At 44.3% G+C, this 20,292-nt stretch overlaps 1 protein-coding gene across 3 annotated transcripts in view; it reads right to left on the bottom strand.

The window, feature by feature from the left end:
* Positions 1-20,292, bottom strand: part of LOC145343934 (dual specificity protein phosphatase 8-like) — a 202,374-nt gene that overhangs the window by 156,725 nt on the left and 25,357 nt on the right. For all 3 annotated transcript variants that reach the window (XM_080190476.1, XM_080190477.1, XM_080190478.1), the window contains one exon: positions 5,665-6,043. In XM_080190476.1, the coding sequence (XP_080046602.1) occupies positions 5,665-5,895 (231 nt within the window). In that variant the 5' untranslated portion in view covers positions 5,896-6,043. The remainder of the gene's footprint in view (positions 1-5,664; positions 6,044-20,292) is intronic.

Genomic DNA, 20,292 nt, shown 5'->3' with positions numbered 1-20,292 from the left:
CAACCAATGCTGTATTATGCTTGAACGAACATTGGTTGGCATTAGGCTAATCTGTCCTTCAAATGGGAGCAAGTCCTGCCCCCCAGCCCACAACCTGACCCTGACCCAAAGCAGGGATGGGGGAATGAGGTGGGGAGCATAAAATTCTGTCCTATGTTTTTAAGTAACATAGAAGGCAGGGAAAAGGGATAGGAAATAGAAAAGTGTTGATATCATTTGTAACAGTTTGAAAAAGTGCTATTTTATTGAATTTCCCAGATGACAACATAACTGTTGGAGGGTAGGGGCAACAAATACCTCATTATGATGCCACAATGTCTGGCATCATGAGTGTAAGACAGGCTTGGTAGATCATTCCTGCCCATCATTTTTATATTGTATGTTCAAACGGAGGTGAACAATCTTGACAATGCAATAAAACAGCCGAATGCGCTTCACAGGAGTATTGAAAAACAAATTATGACACTGAGCAACATAAAGAGATAATATAGGTCAGACAGTCAACAACTTGATTGAAGAGGTAAATTTTGAGAGAAGTTTCAAATGAAGAAAGTGAGGTAGAGAGCCAGAGAGGTATAAGGAGCGAATTCCAGAGCTCATGATTGAGGCAGCAGAAGGTACAACCACCAATGGTGAAACAAGTAAGATCTCAAGAGGCCTGAATTGGAGGATGACTTTAACATCAAGAAGTTCTTCGAGTAGGAACCAAAGTAAGTCAGCGTGTACATGGGCGATAGGGAAACAAAACTTGCTGTGAGTGAAGATACAGGCAGCAGAGTTTGCTTGACCTCAAGTTTGCAGAGGATAGAGTATGGGAGAGCAGCATTAGAATAGCCAAAACTGAAGATAACTAAGGCATGAATGATAGTTTCAAAGGCAAGTGAAGCTAAGGTGGTGCATGGTTAGCTGATGTTGCAGAGGTTGTAATGTGTGCTTGGAACCTCATTTCTGTCAAGTAAAACATCAAGGTTGCGCACAGATTGGATTAGTCGGAGATTGCTCCCAAGGAAAGGAAATAGAGTCGGTCGCTAGTGAATGAATTTTGTAGTGGAGATTGAAAACAATGGCCAGAATTTGCCAGACTTTCACCCTAGTGGGATCTTCCAGTCCTGTCGTAATAAATAGAGGTTGCTATGGATTGCCGATGTGGAAGCTGGAAAATTCCAGTCAATGGTTTCATTCTTCTGCACATTTAATATTTGTAACTAAAGCGGATCTATGAATTGTTTCTGAATTTCATCTTCCAGGTATGGGCTGCATATCTTAAGGCACATTCCGGAGACATTATCCACAAAACTGATGGAGGGATATTGTTACACTTCTATCCTGATAAGGTGTAATCCTGTGCATTATAGTCAAGGCTTTGGCCAAGAGGGAGAAGAGATTTACCAGAATGATAATCCAAATGCAGCATATTGAGGATGCTGGAAATCTAGTATTAAAAAAATAGAAAATGCTGGAAACACCTCAGCAGCTCTGGAGAGAGAAACAGAGTTAATGACTGGGATTTCCCACTCCATTCCACCCCCATCCCCCAGCGTGTTTTTGCATGTTGGAGGCAAGCCACCAGCTGAACTTTCCAGTTCCACTGAAATCTATGTGTTTTTGCATGACACACCTGTCCTGCTGTCTGGAAACCCACTGCTGGGGTTCGCCTTTGGCGGGACCAAAAGATCTAACTGACAGGAAGGGCTGGAAAATCCCACCCGATGTTTCAGTTTGTGACCTTTCATCAGCTCTCGCTTGAAGCTTTAACTCTATCCCTCTCCACGGATGCTTCCACACACGCTGAGTGCTTCCAGCATTTTCTGTTTTTGATTTATCAGAGCGGCACCTAGAACTTCACTTTTTGTGGAGAGCATACAAAAGCCAAGATTCACCTTCTTGGAATCTGCTGCCTTAAAGGATGCTGGAGGCCAATTCAATAGTAACTTTCAAAACACAATTTTGCTTGAAGGTGCGATGCCTGCAGGGTTATGGGGAAAGGGGATGGCAATAAGCATATGAAAAAAGGTGCAGATGAACTAACTTGAGCCTGCTCTGCCATTCAGTAAGATCTTAGCTGATTTTCACATCAGCAAAGAGGTAATGAGATGTCATAGCTAGCAGCTCAATTATCAATGTGCGACTCTTGAAGTATCTACAAAGAACAAAGAACAACGCAGCACGGGAAACAGGCCCTTCGGCCCAACGAGCCCGCGCCGCCGCATCCTCCTACATCTACCCTGCCCTGCGTGTATGAGAGTGGAACCCCTAACTTAGCCAGTTGCCCTTCTCTCATAAATACCTCCCAGTGGTCTACAAAAGTAAAGCCCTCTACCCTACACCAATCCCTCAACCATGCATTCAGCTGCATGATCTCGTTATTCCTAGCCCTGCTGGTACTAGGCAGCAACCCAGAGAATGCCACCCTGGAGGTCCTGCTCCTCAGTTTCTGTGTTAGTAGAAATGAGCTTCTGCCTCTGAAGCTCAGTTTCTGGGCCAGAAAGTGCGCAGGTTTAGGTTTCATTGTGGGTAAATGTCTGCTCTGAGTCGTGTTGTTCTCAATGAGCTGCTCCCTCACTTCACATCATTTTATTTTCATTCTGATTCCAGTAAGCAGATGTGTCCAGAGCTGCTTGTGGAGACAGAATGCTATGCAAAACCAATCGACAAGATAGTGGGTATCTGCAAATCAAGAGAAGCAGCCAGTATTCTGCTTTAACTCATCCAGTTCATTGGCTGGGGGTGGAAGTGCAGGGCTGGGGGCTTTTCTTTTTCATAGCAGTTTTTAAATTGCTTCAAAAAGAAACCATCCACTAATCATTCTATGCCAGTCTCTTAAACATTTTGCAGACAAAGGCATAGCTAGGGATCCTCGCATGACATCATTGCATTTCATCTGCTTAACAAGCAGTTAAACATTCACTGAGGAGCTCTGGAAATGAAAGAGGATTTCATTAGGCAATTGTTTTTTTTTCATTCGCTTGCCAGGTCTTTTACTCTTCCCTACAGCTATTGTGAAGACATCGACCCCTTCCCTAGGTATGCTCAGTTGGTGAGCAACAATCTTGATAACTGCCGAACTCCAAGATGCTTGAGAAGACAGTAACAAATTGGTGGAGATATTTTACAGTATCTATAGCACAGGACGGGCATGATGACATGGTTGAACACATTGTCGTGTTTGGTGCTACACATTGAAACTTTGTTTTCACAAAAATTGCAGATAAATGGAGCAAAAAACAGTTCTCATAAGGCTGTACTGCTGCAGTTATTGCACCTCTCAAGTTGCCCCAGTGCCACGTCTCCTACAGCCTTAATGCCTGATCATATCAGGTTATGAGTATTGAGTACCATACTGCACCACTCTGCACTGGGGGTGGGAAAGTTCAAGATATTTCTGGGATGATGGAGTTGGCAGGGGTGCAGGGAAGAGAAAGATGTAGATTCAGTGCAAACTATCATTTCCTGATGTCCGCTACAGTGTTATATTTCATAGAAATGCTACAGTACAGAAAGAGGCCATTTGGCCCATCGAGTCTGCACTAACCACAATCCCACCCAGGCCCTACCCTCATATCCCTACATATTTTACCCACTAATCCCTCTAACCTACGCATCTCAGGACACTAAGGGGCAATTTTAACCTGCACCTCTCTGGACTGGCGTAAACACAGTAAAAAGTCTGACAACACCAGGTTTTAGTCCAACCGATTTATTTGATAATAGACTCACAAGCTTTCGGGGTTAGCCCCTTCGTCAGGTGAATGGAGAGTTCTGGCCTCAGACAGAGCATATAAAGCACAGACAGTCTGTCTGTGCTTTATATGCTCTGTCTGAGGCCAGAACTTTCCATTCACCTGACGAAGGGGCTAACCCCGAAAGCTTGTGAGTCTATTATCAAATAAATCGGTTGGACTAAAACCTGGTGTTGTCAGACTTTTTACTGTGTTTACGCCAGTCCAACGCCGGCATACCCACATCATGACTTCTGTGGGAGGAAACCAGAGCACCCGTAGGAAACCCACGCAGACACGAGGAAAATGTGCAAACTCCACACAGAGCGTGACCCAAGCTGGGAATCGAACCCAGGTTCCTGGAGCTGTGAAGCAGCAGTGCTAACCACTGTGCTACCATGCCACCTTTGCACTGTATATCCATCCTGGAAAAGATTCCACTGTGGAACACAAGATCAGTACTTCGAGGAGGTGATGTATTGATGACAACAATGTGGATATGTTGGGGGGGCGGGAGTGGTAGGGGGGTTAATCCTTATTAGCTTGTCTCGTTCTGTCCCTTTCCCATCCCAACTGAATGTATGTGGGGTGAACATATTCATTCTGCAACAATTATGTAGTATCAGACAAATATGGTTCTCTCAGTTGATGTTGGACTTCCGAATTCTCCTCAAGTTGACGGTAGACCCTTAGGTTTCCTTTCGGTCAATGGTTAACCAGATGTGGCTCCCTCTCCATCGAGGACACTCTTAGTATAAAGCTGCCAAGCTCTGGAGACATTGCCTTATCAGAGATCCATGCGAAGAGAGATAGTTTTAGTGTTAACACAGAGGTCACAGCTCTTCATTTCAGCTTGTCCAGATATATTGAATATTAAAAGTGGCCTTAACCCAACACAGATTGGGAAACAGATCTTGGACCTTTCTGGCTTGCATTACTCAACTTCTCAGTGCTTAAGCAGCTGAGCCATCAGGGGAGCCCCTGGCGGTTATTTTTAAACAAATCTTGAAATGAACCTTTTCCAATAGGAAGTGCCTTTTGTTGCAGTTCAGCTGCTGCTGGTCTCTCTCCCTCTCTCTCAGCTATTGAGGGAAAATGAATTCAGAGCTCCCATAAACTAATTAACAAGTGCTGGGATGAGAGAAGAAAAGGAGACTAACATTTGGATTTGTGGATTATTTGGCTAATAGAGGGTTGGGGGTGGAGGTGGTGGTGGTGGTAGCTTGCTATTCTACATCTAGAATGAGACAAAAGCACTGAACACTTGAGCTGAGGTTTAGTTAGAGGACATGGGGGCTGGGGCAGAAGGGGTCTGGGCACTGTCTAATGAATATTCAACAGCTCAAGATGGCAAAATTATAATTAAGCTTGCAAGCAGCACATAAACACTCAGCATCAATCACACAGGCACACTGCCAGGCAGCAAGCTGCGCGTGTTGTCCCTTCAATCTGCCACAGTATTTAGCTCCACAGGGCCAGGGCAATGATGTCATTGCCAGCCAATCGCTGCACTCTGGCTTAATCCAGTCTTTCATTATTTGTAATTTTATCAGCTTTGCAGAAAGGGAACAGGTTAAATCAGAGGGGAGAGGAGGAGGGGAAAAGGAAAAAGCTGTTGACCGTCTGAAAAGTATTTGAATTGTTTACTTTGTCAGGGGAGGGAGTAAGAGAGAGACCCAGGAGAAAAGGATGAACAGAGATAAAGAGAGGTAAAGAAAAAGTGACACAGATCAAGGGAGAAGGATAAACGAGAGATAAGACAAGGGGGAGGCACAAACAGACACATCAAGGCCTACAAGAGTACAACTGAATAAACCCACATGCACTGATAAGAAAAGGCAAAAAGGGGGTAAACTGGTGTTTGTGCTTCCTGCCACTAAAGGGAGCTGTGCTAATTGTGTGCCACAGGGGCGAGGGTCAAAAGAAAGGAAACGGGGCACAATACCTTCATCTTGCAGGAAGGCTGAATGAGCTCGGTGATGGAGAACTTGTCCTGCTGCAGCCTTCGCTTCACCAGCTTCGAGCAGCAGATGTTCACCGAGTTGAGCACGTGGGAGGTGTTGTACTCCACAAACGAGCGGCTGTCAATCACCAGCGTGCCCTCAACACCATTCTGCAGGAGGCTGGCGAGCTTCTGGGCATCGATCACTTTGGGCTTGGCTTTCTCACCTGCCATCGCTGGCTGAGGTCTTCGAAGAAGAAAGAGCTCCCTGCCAGCCAGCCCCCAAAACAAAAGAAGAGAGTGGCTCTTTGCAGATGGTTGAAGAGATCACTGCCCTGCCGAGAGCCAGTTACTCCTGTTCATTGGTCTGTGCTGCTTCATCCTGCGAAGGAAATAAATGAATTACCAGTCAGTCTGGCACATTAATGGCTACAGAGTCATCCCTGGGCATTTAAAAGTGATTATAATTATTGATTTACAAAAAATAAACAAACAAGTACAGATTGAACCTTGCTGTTATAAAAGATGATTCAAATATGTTTTACCATTCCAAATTTTATTTATTTTCCTCCCCTGAGAGGTGGTGACTTATGTCCATGGGCGCCAATGGCCGCCAAGACATCTACAAGAGTGCCAATTCATCATGCGTGACCATAGACCAACAAATCGACTGCAAGGATGACCTGTGAAGAGTGCTTTCCCACTCTCAAACCCAATCCCTTTTAAAAGCTGCTTGATCTGGATTTCACCTCACGCTCACAGCCCCTCACATTAGCAGGCAGTGATCAATTCTTTCCCCTTCATAGCTCAGAGGACCTGAGGCCATTTGTAGCGTGACTGTCACCTCCCAGCTGGGGTCAGCTCAACCCAGAGATTAAACCCAACAATTTCTGGCCCAGGTACCTCAGCTCCACATTAGGGGAAGCTCAGGGAACAGGCTTTAAATATGTTTTATGAATCAGCCAGGATTGGCACATTCGTGTTCAATATTTGGAAGAAAAAAGGTACCTCGGGACCAACGGTTCACAAAGCTCTCCACCATTTGGAGTTTTCATCCATTTTATTGCTGGGTCAGTTGCTGACTAACTGACAAAGACTGAGTGCTATGATTAATCACAACTCCATTATCATTGAATGATACAACTACCAGGAATGCAGGAGGTGAATTACGAAAGTTGGAGGAACAATACCTTGTATTTTCATTAGGGACTTTACAGCCTTCAGTCTCAGCATTGAATTTGACAGTTTTAGATCATAACTACCACTCATTTTCTTGGAAAGGTGATGGTAATCATTTATAACTCCTATAGATCCACATTTTGTTTCTTTACTCATCTCATTGCAATCTTCTTTGATCGTACACCATTATCCCTTTGGTTATTGTAAAGATGCTTTTTCACTAGTTTAGGGAAAGCACAACTCATTTATTTACAGATTAAATTATACAGAGGCTTGCAGCCTCGTAGCTGCAATCAGCTTCTGAGATGATCCTGAGAACGGAAACCTGCGTTTACCAGGATGATTCCCCCTTCCCCTCCACCCTGCTCCCTGAATCACGTGACCTTCACCATAAAGGGACAACCACCACAGGTATTTAATCTCTCTTGCTGTCCACTCCTTCACGGACCTTCCCTTTTACCCTTCTTCCAACTCTCTATCCCCTTTCTTTGCTTCTGTACTTATTTAAAAATCTTTTCCCGTTCTGGGGAAAGCCCATCAAATTGAAATGTTAACTCTGTTTCTCTCCACAGATGCTGCCTGACCTGCTAAACAGTTGCAGCATTTTTATTTCAGATTTCCAGCATCCTGCCATATTTTGCCTTTTGCACTAGTATTTAACTCACTGCCGCTTCCCTCTCAGGAATACCTACCTTGGAGAAAAGTGCTGATCTTCCCTCTAATGAGATTTCCATGTTTCTTTTACCTTGTTCACCTTCATTGCTTTCTAGTTCCTTCTTGCACTTGAGCAAGTACCTTAAACTACAAATCTGCTTCCTCAGCCACATCTTAACATAAACCTGTGTCAGCGCGATACTCTGCTCTGCCCCAACAACAGGCCTCAAACTCAGAGAAGCAGCATTATCTTTTACTGTAATATCAATTGCGCCAAGTTAGTTCTGTAATCAAACCCTGCATTCCACCCCGGCCTGGCCCCCGCGCCCAGGCCACTGTACGTTTTATTTTAATGTTCAGCCCTGCTTCACTCTCATTGTTTCGAAGTTAGATGGTTATCCCTCTCCAGAGGCTTTAGCAGGTAATTCTGTCTGATACTCCAAGGAGGGAATGCTGCACTGCTGGAGGTGCCTAGGCCCTTGCTGCTCTCCAAGGTGAGCATAAGAGATCCCAGGGAATCTACTCGGAGAAGAGCAGGGGAGTTCTTCCTGGTTTCCTAGCCAACTAGTATCTCACACACACAAAAAACTGACCTGCTGTTTCTGGGATTTTGTTACATCCAAAATTTCACTTTATTGAAACAGTAACTACATTTCAAAGGTACACCACTGATGTGAAGAGTTTTAGAGTCTTTAAAAGTTTATTTACCAGTGTCACAAGTAGACTTACATTAACACTGCAATGATGTTACTGTGAAAATTCCCCTAGTTGCCACACTCAGGCTGATTGGGTACACTGGAGGAGAATTTAGCATAGTCAATGCACCTAACCAGCACGTCTTTCGGTGTACCCAGAGGAAATTCACACAGACATGGGGAGACTCTGCACAGACAGCGACACGAGCTGGGAATTGAACCCGGGTCACCGGCACTGCGAGGCGGCAGTGCTAACCACTGTGCCACTGTATCTTCTCAGGTTTGTAAGGTGCGATATCAATTCTCTCTCTTTTTCTTGCTATTTTCTGCCCTTTTCTTATGGGAATGGTTAACTATCAGAGAAAGTAGGACCAATTAGGCCCCCTTGAGCTGTAAGGAATGTCACTTCCTTCTCAAACACAGCTGTGTAATTCCAAAACTCCTATAGGCAGCAGTGAGATGATCCACGTTGGTTTGACAATTTGCACTGCCACTTAATGCCACAACGTTCACCTGTGAAATTTTGCTGTTAATAATGCACTTGGGGAAATAAAATTAAATCCAGCTGTTCAGAATATAATGTTGTGGCTGTCAGAAACAGCATCGGGTTCATTAGAATAACCACAAGGATACGGGGTGTCAAAAGGTAAGCAGCAGTGTGCGGGCAAGTGGGCACTGCTTCTGTTCACCCTGTGCCCTCCTCAAAACCTAGATTTTTCACCTAATGTCCCTTGCCAACTCTTCAGAGGGTTGTGAGGGTTGTTAATATTTAGGAGGGATGAATTTGGTTGTGACATTGGGTGGAATTTTACAGTTGTGGCAAGGGAAAATGTGGCAAGCTATTCAAATGTCTATTGACCTCTGCAGACTGGAAGATCCTGTGGGCTGGAGGGCCTGTAAAATTTCACCTATTATTTTGGAGAGGCTGAAAAGTGGGTATCTTTTGGTCAATGCGTCTTCATGGCAAGCCATAACTTCTCCTTCCCCAAAGTCAATTGAATGTTTTCATGGAGGCAGTATCCCTTCAATGAAGGTGTTCACTTAGTCTTTCAAGGTCAATTCTCTCCACAACCTTTACCATCTCATTAAACATTGAAGAGCTCTAATGCCTTGTTCCACATCTTACTCAAAATATTGCATGCAGACATCAGTGAGAAAGGCGGCAGGGAAGGATGGATGCCAACTGGTGTTTAAAACCCTTTCTTAATTATAGCCTCTCCTCCTCCCACCTTCTAGTGTGGGAGAGAAAGGAAGGTAACATTAACACAATTAATACCATCCCCTACAATAATTACTTGAGTGGTGTTTTGGACATTTAGTTGACTTCATCAACTCATGACTCTCCTCAGCAGTTCTCTAGGTAAAGAAATGATTTTATCCCATGATGCTATGAAGGTGCATGTGCGCACACATGCACAAGCCCCAGTTTTACTCTAAATTAGTTCAATGAAGGTAATGTTGGTTCAATATAAACCTAGCCCCAGACCTGGACTTATCTATTTAATGTCTGTCTTTTTGATTTGATTTGATTTATTGTCAGTGAAAAGTATTGCTTCTTGCACACTATACAGACAAAGCATACCTTTCATACAGAAGGAAATGAGAGAGCGCAGAATGTAGTGTTACAGTCATAGCTAAGCGTAGAGAAAGATCAACTTAATGCAAGATAAGTCCATTCAAAAGTCTGACAGCAGCAGGGAAGAAGCTGTTCTTGAGTCGTTTGAATGTAACCTCAGACTTTTGTATCTTTATCCCAACAGAGGAAGTTGGAAGAGAGAATGTCTGGGGTGCGTGGGGTCCTTAATTATGCTGGCTGCTTCAAGAGGCAACTAGAAAAAGCACTTGGGGCGAATGGGATCAAAGGTTATGGGGATAAAGCAAGAATAGACTTATTGAGTTGGACGATCAGCCATGATCATAATGAATCATTCAGATTCATTATGAATGAACAGGCTCAAAGGGCCAAATGGTTTCCTCCTGTTCCTATGTTTCTATTAATAGCCTTAAGGGAAGTGAATCTGTCATCCTTACCTAAACTAGTCTACATGTGACGCCAACCCAGAGTAATGTTGTTGATTTTGAAATGGCTTAGCAAGTCATTCAGTTTAAGGGCATTAGAGATGGGCAACAAATGCTGACTGTGCCAATGGTGCCCACGTTCCATCAAAGAACAAAAATGATTTAGGGGAAAAACAAGCTAAAATGTATGATGGTAGAGAAGCAGTAGCAAACCTTCAAGGAAATGTTTCACAACTTTCAAATATTCCATTGAGAAAGAAAGTCTCTGACATGGATGCACCATCTGAGGTTAAATAAGGAAATAAAAGATGGCATCAAATTGAACAAAAGATATGTACAATGCTGCAAAGATTAGTGGTAGGAAGTAACAAGCAGGATGGATAAAGGAGAATCGGGAGATGTGGTATGCTTCAACATGGACATCCCCACTCACCAACCTTTTAAGAGGTTTAGAGGCCAGACCACCATAGAGGGAAAATCCCTTTTCAGGGTGACCTTTAACTGTTCAGGCACATAGACAGGTAGGAGGGCCTCTCTGCATAATGGTGAGTACTAGCCAAGGAATTACACTGCCCCAAATTGTGTTCAGAAAATGGAAATGTCCAGTTTACCTCCTTTTAACAAGGAGTGATCTAGATACCTAAAACTTGTAGCTCTCGATCCTTTTGTTCCCATTTACACAGACAGGAGCATGTTCTCCTTTATGCTTCCTGCTGTCAATGATAATCTCTTTCATTTCAATGACATTGAGGGAGAGATTATTTTTGCTGCACCAGTACACCAGATTCTCTATCCCATTCCTGTACTCTGTCTCTTCATTGTCTGCAATCCGACCCACGACAGTGGTGTCATTAGCAAACTCAAAAATCAGACTGGGGGGAATTTGGCCCCACAGTTATAGGTGTATAAGGAGTATAGCAGGGGGCTGAGAACACAGCCTTGTGGGGCACCAGTGTTGAATATGATTGTGGAGAAGGTGTTGTTGCCTGTCCTTACTGATTGTGGTTTGTGAGTTACGAAGTTCAGAATACAGCTGCAGAGGGAGGTACCAAGGCCCAGGCTATGGAGTTTGGAGATGGGTTTCGTGGGAATAATGGTGTTGAAGGCTGAGCTGTAGTCAATAAATAAGAGTCTGACATAGGTGTCCTTGTTATCTAGGCATTCAAGGGTTGAATGCAGGGCCAGGGAAAAGGTGTCTACTATGATCTGTTGCGGTGGCAGGCAATTGTAGTGGATCCAATTGTAGGTTGTCTGTGAGGCTAGAATTGATTTGCACCAAGCCTTTTGCACTAGCCTTTTGAAGCACTTCATAATGATGGGTGTCAGAGCCACCAGTTGACAGTCATTAAGGCACGCTGCTTAGTTTTTCTTAGGTACCGGGATGATGGTTGTCTTCTTGAAGCAGGTAGGGGCCTTGGATTATTGTAAAGAGTGGTTGATGATGTCTGTGAATACCCCCGCCAGCACAGGATCTGATGCTCATCTGGGTACCCCATCCAAGCCAGTCTTGGTCACAGTTGTAAGGGTTAGCCATAACTCTGCCTGAACCTCAAGACCATTGTCCTGAATAGACTTCTAGGCAAGCCTTCCATCCTCATCTGGGCTCCAGTCAACTAAATGGTTAACAGCTCCCTCAGGTCCCAGCAGTGCCACCAGGGGTAGTGGCCATTGCTAGGACTATATCTAGTTTCCAATTGCATTTGTTGGTGGAGCTAGACATAAAGCTAAGCACTGTTAGTGGTGACGGTGCAGTGGGTATCATTCAAATTAGTCAGTCTGACCCTGGCAAGGAGGCATGAAGGTGTGGGAGCTAGGGTACACATGCCAGGATTTGCCTATGTACCCATGGGGCTTGTTACAGAGATAACCTGACAACCTTGCCCGCCAACAGCCTAAGCAGTGAAAGCATGGAAGAAATGCAGTGAGGGTGGAAAGAGGTCATGAAGTGGCCAATTAATGGGCCTATTTGACCCACAGATAAGCAGGCCACCCACATCTCTGCTGTTGTTGTAAAATTACAATGGCATTGGGCGAGCAGCTGGAAGAGCACCCACATGTTCAGTGTTACACACACCACCACCCCCGTCTCATTAATTTTCCCTTATTCAGCCCCATCTCTCTCCTACACAATGCTGCCTCATTTCAATACTAATTTCTTGTCAGTACTATCCCTACTTACTCTGTGCCATCTCACCTCACTGCCACTCCTCAGTACCACTCTAGTTTCTCTGATTAGTTGTTTATTTTAGCAAGGTTTGAGTTTTTCTGGCTGTTAATTGGTGGTCTTGACTAACCCACTAACACCAACATGAAGGACTGACAAATTTATCCTTTCAGCTGTCTCTGCAGGCACCTGCTACCAATAGTACATTGAGCTCATATATTGGACACTCAAACCTGGCTGTCGAAGGGTTAACTTGCTAATATTTAATAGAATATCTACATTTTAGTGAACTAACACCAAGTAGGTGAAAGGATGCTTTATGCAGTGTGGGTGGGTTTCACTTTGTTTACAAGAGTTGTAGAATTTATTTATTGCGAGGATATCTAACTTCAGCTGACCCATGAGATCATGAAAATCCTCACCTAGATTACAAACACATTAGTAAAGGAAGCTGTATTCCCCATTTTAACTACATCCATTTTTCACTCAATTATCAACCCCCTCAAAATGAGTTTTGGAAGAATTATCTTTTTGTTTGAAAATACATCTTTTTTTGGGAAGAGATAGACACTGACGAGCTGAGGCAACAGACCAACAGCTTGAACAATGCTGACTCCTGGCCTTAGCAACTAGCAGCACTGATTGAGCCAGCAGTGGGTCCGATGAACCCTGACAGGACCAGGACCCAACCAGGCAGGATCGGCAGTAACGAGGAAAGATTGGCAGCAATGAGGGAAGATTGGCAGCACCTTGGTGACCACCCAATAAACATAATCAGGTCAGGCCTGATGAACCAATGAGTCTGCTCAGAGCATTGCAGCAACCTGTAAATGTAGCTAAAGGAAGCACAGCAGATAAAGAGTCTTGGAAATAGATACGAAGCTCAAGGAATTCCAGTTTTGCATCCCTCTTTTGTTAGTTAGGAGGTTCAGTGTTAATCCGAAAATGGTGATATGTTCTCATTTGTTTCCCCCATGCCAATGGCATAGATTCCCGGACGACATAATGGCTTGTAACAGAGTAGGAAAACTTTTTTTTTGGTTGTATGTATACCAGTGAAGGGTAACATGGGGTGAGTAGGTGGGCTGCATGAATGCCCTCCATTCATCTCAGTGGGCCACGAGATTGAAAGGGGCTTGTTCGCTAACCATGACCCCATGAATAAGATTAAATACATTTAATACACAGCGATTATTTCATAATGAGTTACAGAAAATGCTTGATCATTCATATATTAATAGAACTGTCATCAGCTTCAAATGCTGAAAACAAAATAAATATTTACACTTTGGTCACAGATGTAGCACACAGCTCTCACAGTCAATGTTGTGTGTAATCAGCATGAATCTCACTTCACTTGCCCTTGCTTTGTGTGTGAATCATTTCAGTCTTACCGGTAGGAAAAAAAACTATGCAGTCAGAAATCAATAGAATGTGGAAATTCTGCATGTGGTCAATGGTCAAAAAAATGTCTCATGGGCTGCACTCAGACCCAGATGGGTTGTGTGTGGCCACCAGGCTACAGGTTACCCACCACTGATGTACACATAGGGTTGGCAATCATCCAGGAATTAAAATATTATCCAGGCCTGTGCTGCAACTCAGGTGGGAAGTGGAGGGGCGGGGGGTGGTTTGGAAATCACAGGAATACTGATAAGTCTTTTAAAAAAAAAACTGTGAATACATTGGTTCCAAATGTGTTGGCGATGGGACAGTCAATGTGTAATGGAGGTCTGTTCACTTTCCAATTGGCATGGGAAAACAGAGCTATGCAAGCATGGATACACTGAGAACTGATGATTAGAGCCAGCAGTGGGAGTGGCTGACAAAGGGAGGTCAGGTCATGAAACCAGAGTTCCCTGTGAATTTTAAAGGAGAATCACCAGAAGGAATGGTGGAAACAAATTCCTCAAACTCCATCAAATGCTACGCTCTTTTAAAATGCTCAATATAATGGTTTAATAGATTAAAAAGTACCATTGATTCACTTGCATTTTCATACACTCTGAAAAATAAATATTCTGCAGGCTAGGTGCAAGGCATTTTTTTAAAAGGCTTCATTGGTAACAAGTTATTGAAAAACAACTGCTTCAGCCATGTCTGTTTTAATCTGATATGGGGACGCTGGGGTTGGACTGGTGGTGTGGGGGGGGGGGGGTAGCCTGGTACAAAAAAAAGTCTCACAACACCAGGTTAAAGTCCAACAGGTTTATTTGGAATCAAGAGCTTTTGGAGCGCTGACTCGACTCACCTGATAAAGGAGCAGTGCTCTGAAAGCTCGTGATTCAAATAAACATGTTGGACTAATCTGCTGTTGTGAGACTTCTTACTGTGTTTTAATCTGCGTTTACACCAAGAGCATGGGAACTATTCTAGCAGCATCTCAGTATCGTATTCTGTTTCAATCCAAAGGTCTCCACTGCAAAACTCCACATCATGCATCGCCTATGGCTGTTGAACTCTCTCTGACTATTATTGTCAGATTTCCTCCAGAAACAGATCAATAACAAAAGAATAACAAAATAACAAAAACAGTTTTTCAAACTGGAGGCCTGTGACCAGCGGTGTGCCTCAGGGATCAGTGCTGGATTCACTGTGATTTGTCATTTATATTAATGATTTGGATGTGAATATAGGGGGCATGGTTAGTAAGTTTGCAGATGACACCAAGATTGGTGGCACAGTGGACAGTGAGGAAGATTATCTCCAACTGCAGTGAGATCTAGATCAACTGAACCAGTGGGCTTACGAATGGCAGACGCAGTTTAATTTCAACAAATGCAGGGTAATGCATTTTGGCAGACTGAACCAGGGCAGGACTTACTTTGTTAATGGTAGGGTCTTGGTAAGAGTTACAGAACAAAGAGATCTAGGGGTACATGTTCATAGCTCCTTGAAAGTGGAGTCACAGGTGGACAGAGTGGTGAAGAAGGCATTCGGCATGCTTGGTTTCATCGGTCAGAACAATGAATACAGGAGATGGGTATACTTGTTGAAATTGTACAAGACATTGGTAAGACCACACTTGGAATACTGCATGCAATTCTGATCACCCTATTATAGAAAGGATATTATTAGACTAGAAAGAGTGCAGAAAAGATTTACTAGGATGCTACCAGGACTTGATGGATTGAGTTATAAGGAGAAGCTGAATAGACTGGAACTTTTTTCTCTGGAGCGTAGGAGGCTGAGCAGTGACCTTATAGAGGTCTATAAAATAATGAGGGGCATAGACAAGGTAGATATTCAATATCTTTTCCTAAAGGTAGGGGAGTCTAAAACTAGTGGGCATAGGTTTAAGGTGACAGGGGAGAGATACAAAAGTATCCAGAGGGGCAATTTTTTCATACAGAGGGTGGTGAGTGTCTGGAACAAGCTGCCAGAGGTAGTAGTAGAGGCAGGTACAATTTTACCTTTTAAAAAGCATTTAGATAGTTACATGGGTACGAAGGGTATAGAGGGATATGGACCAAATGTGGGCAATTGGGATTTCAAAAAAAAGGGCAGCATGGACAACTTGAGCCGAAGGGCTTGTTTCCATATTGTAAACCTCTATAACTCTAAAGTTCTGTCAGACAAGGCGGGGGAGGGAAGGGGGTGAGAAACAGCAATTTCTGCCCTTGTGGGTCTGTCCTGCAGTGCAGGCATCCTGCACCTCTGAGGCTAGGTCAAAACCAACTCCTAGGATTTTGCTAGTGACAATCTACAACTGCTTAGTTGGTGGTGTGCAAGGGCAGCCTGGGATGACAGCTTTTCCACATCAGATCTCCCTTCCAGTGAAAAACTGGCTGGCCTCTCCTTGAAGAACATGACAACAATTGTAAAACTCATGAGAGACGACATCCTCTTGATGTTGTGTTGCGGAAGAGTAAACAATATTCCCACCAACACCTGGAAACCCCAGGCCCAAAACCACCCAAAGTGGAGGAAAAGCATCGAGGAAGGAGTTGGACACCTCAGGTTTCAGTGCTGAGAGCCAAGTGTCATCATTGCAAGGAGTGCATGATAACCCGGGCACCCCACCAACCCACCCACTCCTCTAACCACTGTCTGCCCCACCTGGGACAGAGACCTGAGAAGTTATTTTTAATATGGAAGCAAGTCATACTTAATTTCGAGGGATTGCTCAAGAAAAAAAAGAGAGTAGAAAGCACATTCTTCATTGCACACATGTACAATTTGGCTGCATTTACTCTACACAGGACTCTTCTCTCTCCCACAGAACCAGGAGCAAAATGAAAGCTGCAAACAGATGTACAACTAACAAGTGGTGCACTATTCAGAGGCCCCAGTGGCTTGGTTATCACTTGAATTCGAGTTTCATAAAATGAAAACAAAGCTTAACATGGGGTGGAAAGATCTCTGTAATAAATTGCAATGCAGAATGCCAAGAGCAGACTTTACTCTGATTTCTGTACAGTTCAATACTAATCCATAAAATTGCTCTATGTCTCTCAAATGGAGCTCAGTAAATAGAGTTGAGGTACAGATCAGCCATGATCTAATTGAATGACAGCTCAAAGGTGAAAGGTCTACTCCTGTTCCTACTTTCGCATGGGAAAGGTTTACTGATCCTTGACTACAATTAGGCAATGCTTTCTAGAACAGCATAAAAGATGACAGCAGGTTTAGAAAGAAAACAATGAGGAACATTCAGGATGTGCAACAGGTATTGATAGGTGTGCTGTGCACCTGCCCTGGGAGGGCCACTGTCATGATTACAAATTCACTATGCTGATTACTAATGCATTGATTATGTAATGAATATTTCAGAATTAACACATGGAATTCAAAAGCTCAATCTTGATTCCCCTCTCTCTAGATTATAAAGCAGCGTGGGGTGGAAGATGAATCTTGTTGCTTAACGCTTGAATCTGGCAGTTTTCTGATGATCACCAATTAGACCTCTGACTAAATAAAGCATGATGTGGAGGTGCTGATGTTGGACTGGGGTAAACACAGTAAGAAGTCTCAGAACACCAGGTTAAAGTCCAACAGGTTTATTTGGTAGCAAAAGCCACTAGTTTTCAGAGCGCTGCTCTTTCATCAGGTGAGTGGGATTTCAGTTCACAAACAGGGCATATAAAGATACAAACTCAATTTACAAAATAATGGTTGGAATGTGAGTCTTTTACAAGTAATCAAGTCTTAAAGGTACAGAAAATGTGAGTGGAGAGAGGGTTAAGCACAGGTTAAAGGGATGTGTATTGTCTCCAGACAGGACAGTTAGTGAGATTTTGCAAGTCCAGGCAAGTCATAGGGGTTACAGATAGTGTGACATGAACCCAAGATCCCGGTTGAGGCCGTCCTCGTGTATGTGGAACATGGTTATCAGTTTCTGCTCAATGATTTTGTGTTGTTGTGTGTCATGAAGGTCGCCTTGGAGAACACGTACCTAAAGATCAGAGGCTGAATGCTTGTGACCGCTGAAGTGTTTCACAAAAGGAAGAGAACACTCTTGCCTGATGATTGTTGAGCGATGTTCATTCATCCATTGTCATCGTGTCTGCATGGTCTCCCCAATGTACCATGCTTGGGACATCCTTTCTTGCAACATATCAGGTAGATAACATTGGCCGAGTTGGAAGTGTATGTACTGTGTACCTGGTGGATAATGTTCTCATGTGAGATGACGGCATCCATATCAATGATCCAGCACGTCTTGCAGAGGTTGCTGTGGCAGGGTTGTGTGGTGTCATGGTCACTGTTCTCCTGAAGGCTGGCTAGTTTGCTACAGACAATGGCCTGTTTGAGGTTGTGTGGTTGTTTGAAGGCAAAAAGTGGGGGTGTGGGGATGGCCTTGGTGAGATGTTCGTCTTCATCAATGGCATGCTGAAGACTCCAGAAAAATGTCATAGATTCTGTACTCCAGAGAAGTACTGGATGACGAAGGGTACGCTGTCCGCCGTGTCCCATGTTTGTCTTCTGAGGAGGTCGGTGCGGTTTTCCGCTGTGGCGCGTCGGAACTCGATGAGCCGAGTGCCATATCCTGCTCTTATGAGGGCATTTTTCAGTGTCTGGAGGTGTCTGATGCGATTCTCCTCATCTGAGCAGATCCTGTGTATGGAGGGCTTATCTGTAGGGGATGGTTTCTTTAAACATGTTTAGGGTGGAAGCTGGAGAACTGGAATATTGGGGTTATCTGTGGGCTTGCGGTACAGTGAAGTGCTGAGGTGACCATCCTTGATGGAGATGATTGCGTCCAGAAGTGCAACCAATTCCAGACAGTAGTCCATGGTGAGTCTGATGGTGGGATGGAACTTGCTGATGTCATCATATAGTCGTTTCAGTGATTGTTCACCATGAGTCCAAAAGGAAGAAAATGTCATCAATGCATCTAATGTATGGCATTGGTTGAAGGTCCTGTGCGGTGAAGTAGTCTTGTTTGAACCTGTGCACATGGCATACTGAGGTGCGGATTTGGTCTCCATGGCTGTTCCGTGTGTCTGGATGAAGAACTGGTTGTTGAAGGTGAACACATTGTGGACCAGGATGAAGCAGATGACTTGTAAAATTGCATCAGGAGATTGGCGGTTGTCGGCATTGAGTACTGAGATAGTTGCAGCAATGCCATCATCGTGGGGGATGCTGGTGTACAGAGCCAAGACATCCATTGTGATGAGGAGGGCTCCTGGTTCAACTGCTTCATGTGTGCTGAGTTTCTGCAGGAAGTCCGTAGTGTCACGACAAAAGCTGGGGCTTCTTTGTACAATGGGTTTCAGGATGCCCTCAACGTAGCCGGTGAGATTCTCACACAGGGTCCCATTGCCTGATACGAGGGGATGGCTGGGTGTGTTTGCCTTCTGTATCTCCGGGAGGCAGTAGAGATCTCCAATGCAGGGAATATGTGGGATGAGAGCACGGAGGGTGCTCTGAAGGTCTGGATCAAATGTCTTGATGAGTCGGTTGAGTTGACGGGTTTGTTCTTTGGTCGGATCTACGGATAACTTTCTGTAATGTTTCTTGTTGTTCAGTTGTTGGTACACTTCTTTGCAGTAATCTGTTCTGTTCAGTATGATGACAGTCCTTCCTTTGTCTGCTAGTTTGATGACAATGTTGTGGTTGGTCTTGAGAGTGGATGGCGTTGCGTTGTATTTGGGTAATGTGAGTGCGGTTGATGAATCTGGCATTGATGCACCTCCTGACACCTTGGGCATACATGTCAAGTCGAGGGCAGCGGCCTTCCAGAGGAGTCCAATTGGACTCTTTCCTCTTCAGTTGCTGCACTGCGGGTCTCTGTCGGCTGTACTGGTTCATTGGCTGTCTCATTGTGTTCGCTGTTGGCCTCTTGGGGTTTGTGGAAGAACTCCCACAGCCTCATTCGCCTGATGAATTCCTCTGTGTCCTCTGTGAGACTGATGGGGTCTATTTTGGTGGTGGGGCAGAAATTGAGCCCTCGGCTGAGAACTTCGATTTCATCTGGTTGAAGTGTGTAGTCCGACACGTTAACAATGGACTTCCCTGCAGAGGTACTGTTTTCTACTGTGGTATCGGGGGAGGCTTGGTGCTGCTGGTGGTGATACCAAGTTTCTCAAGTTTCCTGTTCTTGGTGTGCGTGTAGATGGCGTAGTTCCTTTGTCTTGTCTGCTTGGCAGAGTTTCACAGCTAGTCTGCGTCCTGAGTGCAAGTTGAGAATATGGACTCTATCTTGGTTTCCACGATGTGGCGTTTGCTGTAGAACTGGTGTATGGAGGTAGTTGAGGAGTGTGAGAGAGGTGCAAGGGCAAAGTCTTTCATCATAATCTGTATTATAGGTTGTGATTACCCAGCCTTCAGGAGAATAGTGACCACAACACCACACAACCCTGCCACAGCAACCTCTGCAAGATATGCTGGATCATTGACATGGATGCCATTATCTCATGTGAGAACACATTCACCAGGTGCACGGTACATACACTTGCAACTCTGCCAACGTTG

This window comes from Carcharhinus amblyrhynchos, chromosome 6 (assembly GCF_965287045.1).
Source record: "Carcharhinus amblyrhynchos chromosome 6, sCarAmb.v2.hapA, whole genome shotgun sequence".
Taxonomy (NCBI): domain Eukaryota; kingdom Metazoa; phylum Chordata; class Chondrichthyes; order Carcharhiniformes; family Carcharhinidae; genus Carcharhinus; species Carcharhinus amblyrhynchos.
This window is presented reverse-complemented; position numbering and strand designations above follow the sequence as displayed.